General features: G+C 43.9%; 1 protein-coding gene across 2 annotated transcripts in view; it reads right to left on the minus strand.

Moving 5' to 3' along the window:
* pou6f2 (POU class 6 homeobox 2) overlaps positions 1-5,123 on the minus strand; it is a 98,767-nt gene that overhangs the window by 13,889 nt on the left and 79,755 nt on the right. For both annotated transcript variants that reach the window (XM_017031709.2, XM_025054461.1), the window contains one exon: positions 4,773-4,910. In XM_017031709.2, coding sequence (XP_016887198.1) covers positions 4,773-4,910 — 138 coding nt within the window. The remainder of the gene's footprint in view (positions 1-4,772; positions 4,911-5,123) is intronic.

Consider the following 5,123-nt stretch of genomic DNA (forward strand, 5'->3'; position numbering starts at 1 on the left):
GACTCCAGCCCCCCTGCTGATGGCGCTCCAGCAGAAGCAGCGGTGGCGACAGCGGTGGCGACAGCGGGCCTCGTTACTCCAGAGAACTCCTATCATTTCAGATTCTCTCATATGACCCACGCTGCCAACGAGGAGTAACTGTGTTCAAGTCGTCGCTGTCGTTGTTGTTGTTGTTTTTGTTTTGTATATTATTACAATAGTACAAAAGCCGTAGAACTTTCTGTTTTAGCATACGGTTCTGATGAGGGAGGTGCGGGGGGGGTCGGGGGGGCTGAGGGAGGTGGGTGGGTGTGGTCTGTCATCATGAATGAAGAGCAGGAAATAAGAACCCACACAGATGGAGACGTCCAGCTCCGTACCATTACAGACCAGCAGATCAGATGGTCAGACCGCGTTATTGAAATCCTCTGAAAAAAAAACCCAAACCTCAAAATATCATTACAACTACAACGCAGTTATTATGTAAAAAAAAGGAAATACCTCCAGTAAAACTGTGTAAAACTCAGCCGAAAATTTTAAAACCTCGTCATAGTTTCAGACTCTTTTATTTATTTTAAGACAACTGGGCCACATAAAATAAGGCGGTGGGCCACGTTTGACCCGCAGGCCATGATTTTGACCTACTGTATGTGAACTTCACAATGCTCTGAATAAGACCTGAATATGTTAGAAAGCAGGTTCAACCATCTTATTGGTTCTGGTTAGGAAGTGGCTAATGTTCAAACTAATGTTGCATTAGTTTAGCAATAATATTTTGTGAATATCTAGCGTAAAGAGAGAAAAAAAAACAACTTTCCAATTGCGTTTCTCATTTGGTTCTGTTTTAGCAAAGGTTAGCAAAGTTGGCTAACACATGCAGGACCTGAGGTCCAACCCGACTACAAATCCATGAGGTAGAATTTGTCCAGAACCGTCCTTTAACTTGGCTTTTCCCTCCTCTGCGGTCTCCGTCTTCAGCACTAATGTCTCTCAGTGCATGGTTAACCCTCCCCTCCCCCCCCCCCGTCTCTGCTGACATAATAGTGAAGGATCAGTGAGAGAAAGGTGCGGCGAGCGTCTGTAATTCATCCTCTCCACGGCTCATTTGCTTATGTTACTTCACATCACAGCAGAGATAATTTATCTCTCTCTCCGAGACGGCTCTACAAATTCCCCCGTAATGCTCTCTGCTGCCACTTAGCATATTTTATTGCCCCCGCCTGACGTCTCCCTGGTGTCTCCCGGGTCCCGACTGATCCCGCTTTGCATGGCACAGACGCGGGGAGCTTGTTCCGCTCAATTATTCATCATCATTGGACTAAGTGGTTGTTCTATAAGCATAATAGAAGAGCAGGCGACTGACAGCTCAGCGCTCGTCGAGCGGCGCCGCTCCAGCTGACCGCCTCCCAGATGTTTTCACGTCACACTCGCTGAAGTCTCCCTCTGGGGGGGGAGGGCGGAGGGTTCAGTTCCTGAAGACATTTTTAAATAAAAATTCAACAATGAACAGCTCTGGACCATCTGGGGAGGGGCGCCCCCCATTTTGGAAACCTTTTAAAAAAAACAGAAAAAAAAAATCAAAATTATTTTTAAAAAATTCAAGAATGCTTAATGGAGTACTAAGCATTCCTGAATTAAAAAAAAAAATTTTTGATTTTTTTTTTTCTCAATAATATAAAGCATGGCTGATCTGATGAAGACTAATCAACTATGTTAATAACGTTGTTCCTCGTTTTTCACCTTTGTTAAAGCGCGTAATTTAACCAGTTACATGCGTCAGGTGGAACTTTTTTCCAGGAGGAAGAAACTCATCTCTGTGATTCCACCTCTCAGTCGGACCAATCTGGGTCTTTAGCCATGGTGTCCAGACAATATCGCTGCCATTTCTGGCCCCTATTTTTCCCGCTCTTCGTGCAGTGAATTGAAAAAAGTGGGAAATGTGTTTGGGAAGTCGTGACTCGTGTCGTGTTCAGAGCTCACACACTGATGAACACGTGATGGAGCAGAACGGAGCGAGCGCAGCACAGACACTAAAGTCTGATTAAAATCACCTGCTGTTTCTTTTTTTTTAAATCAAATTTGTAGCAACAACCAGTTCAATGATCGATGCTGCCGTTTTATTTACGACGAAGGGAACACACTTCGTCTGTAGGGGCAGCGGCGAGGCAGGTTAAAGGGCGTCAACAGTTTAATTGATAACGGACAATAATCGATGTCAGCAGATTTACAGCTGTTTACACCGAGGTTCACTTGTTCTCAGAGTCGGCCGTGGGGATCTCTGTACCACAAGACCAGGAACGTCTCAGTGGGAATGAGGGTCAAGAGAAACGGTGGGAAATGACGGGGATGGACCGACAGAGACGGGAGGAGTCAAACGACTGACCTCCATTTGAGGAAACTGCATTTGAACGGCACTAGAAGTTGACGATTCTGAGTGAAGTTTGGTCAAAGTGATGGCAGCACCAATGGAAATTAATATAAAATAATATAATTATTATTCAATTATATAAATAAAAGAGAAACTGAATATTTTATTTTAATTTTTAATAATTTTAAATATTGTTTTCAATGAAATAAATCACTAAGTAAGTGTGAATTATTCAAAATTAATTGTGATTAATTGTGATAAATCAACAACTGAACATTTATAGCAGACAGACACAGCGTTGGTTGAACTTAAAGAAAAGACTGCAGGGAAAAAAAATAATTAGAATAATTTCTCTGAATGGAAATAAACAACAAAAATAAATGCATTTATGGAAAAAAGCGAGAGTGGACGGGAGGAAAAAAACATTCAGGCTTTTTTATCGACAGTCACTGTAGTGGAGACGGGCAGGATAAAAAAGACTCATTGATTCTCCGTGGAGATTAGAGAAAAAAAAAAAAAAAAGAGAGAAATCTGGGGCCAAAATAATTAAGGTTTAAAAACACATTGAGCTGCAAACGTCCATCAAAGCTGCGTCTCGTTCTAATAAAAAAGGTCATTTCAGAGCAAAGATGGAGGTCAAAAGACATTTTCTCTTTTTCTGTTCTTTTTTTATTTAAGGACGGATAACCTTTTGCTCGGAGAGCAGAGTGATTATAAAGATGGTTTGACAAATTCTAACTGAACACTGGCCTGAATGGATGAAAGCAGCTCACAATTAACTATAATGGCAGCCCAGATAAAAGCTGCGTCTGCTCCATATTTCTGCAGATTTCTCCTTTGTCTGAAAAGTTTCCAGAGCTTGTTTGCTGGACCCCCGGCCTTGTTTAGTGCCTCTAGTAGCCTGTGTTATCTTTTTTTCTTTTTTTGTGTGTGTGTGTCAGGAATAAGGAGGGGCGGGACCCTCTGATAGGACGGAGGGCACGTCTCCCAGCCCTGCGTCTGAATAATGCTGCGGAATAATGAGGCGGGGAGCAAAGGCTGTAGCCCAGGGCTCTGACCGCGTCTGTGACCTGATTATGTCAGCCGGCGTCAGCCGCCGAGACACTACAAAAGCACAGAGCTTCCCGTCAAGTCCGTATCCACGGCGATCTGTCCCCAGCGCTGCTGCAGGCGCCGCGGCACTCGGGGGAAGTCCACGCCGTCTCATTAGTGACATTTAACATCAAGTGTTCACCCGCGGTAAAACACTTTCAGTGTAAGCGATAAGACCTGGTGCTGCGGTGGAACTCCGGCCGCACCAACTCCCAGTCTGGTTTTTAAAGGGGAGGATAAAAAAAAAAAAAACCCGGTGCAGTTCACCTCGCTGCCTGCAGCCTGGGCGAGTGAAGACGAACACGGGGGGGTTGAAGTAAATAACACAGAGGGCATAAAAGGGCGTAGTGTCCATACAATCTTCCTTTAATATGTGCTGTGTGCACCTGCGATAAGATGATTCATTAGATCGAGCCTCACGACGACAAGCGTCATCGTTCAAACCTTTGGCTACTGATGGAACAATCCTGCAGCCACCCCGTGAATATGACAAGGTCAGCGGTTTAGACTCTGTCAGATAACAGCAAGAAGGAGCTTTGCTTATTCCCCCCCCCAAAAAAAAAAAGAAAGTGTAATATACGGTACGGAGGTGGCGGCCGGGACCGCAGACGCAGAGCTGGAGGTCAGGCCCGCAGTGGAAATCCATGAGGAAAGATCAGGAATACTATACAAATGTTTTAATTTGGAGCAGCAACATCACAGAAGATAAATGTCGCAGGAACACATTTATCAGAACATTCATCACAGCCAGCCTTCCTCCCCGGGTCTATATTCAATTAGTTAGTGTGGAGTCTCATTCAAACAGGTTTAAACCGGTCTTAGACTTGAGAGAGTTTGACTTGTTTAAGGAGTTTCAGCTCTGGTTGAACTGAAATTTGAATCAACGAATTTTTAAACTTTTCTTCCTTCTTCAAATCCGGCACTTGTGCCGTTTTACTTTGGAGTAAAAAAAAAAAAAAAAAGTTTTATACTGAAGACAGTGACGTAGCTGCAGTACTGGCAGAATTATTTAGATTTTTAATATTTTATATTTTATAATTTTTTAGATCTGCATTCGTTTGACAATAAAACCCAGGTGTAAGTCAGGATAAATGGATTTGACATGACGTTAGTTTAGATCAGTGGTTCTCAAACTGTGGTACGCGTATCACCAGTGGTACATGAGCGCTCTCTAGTGGTACGTGGGGAAGATTCATAATTTCACATTTACATTTTCAATTGAATAAATCTGAAACATACCGTGCAGTTCAACAACCTCAAATGTTGATATTTGACAAACCCATGGTCAACTCCCTAACACTCAGGATCAAAGGTTCGGGTGTGAAGGACTCACCTGTCCTTGTGCGTTGGTGACCAGCTGCCCAGTGGCTCCTTGCAGGTTTGACAGAGCGTTCCCAAACACCTGAGACCCAGCGATCGAACCCATGGCGGCCGCGGCTGCCACCGCCGCCGGACTGGCCAGAGGATTCAGCTGCAGAGGAAAGAGAGGAAACAGGAAGTCACTTCATCAAAACCCACCTCTGTTTGTGACAGCGTTTGTTTTTTTTTTCTTGGCTAATTTCATAAAACAACGGTTCCAGGTGAATTGGGTGTGTTCTCTCTGTTGTTGTCGAGGTCAGAAAAGGTCAAACGCTGTGTATTACTGTAGGAACAGCTGCACCGTCCATCATACAGTTCCCTCAGG

The sequence above is a fragment of the Cynoglossus semilaevis genome, chromosome 3 (assembly GCF_000523025.1).
Source record: "Cynoglossus semilaevis isolate Cse_v1.0 chromosome 3, Cse_v1.0, whole genome shotgun sequence".
Taxonomy (NCBI): Eukaryota; Metazoa; Chordata; class Actinopteri; order Pleuronectiformes; family Cynoglossidae; genus Cynoglossus; species Cynoglossus semilaevis.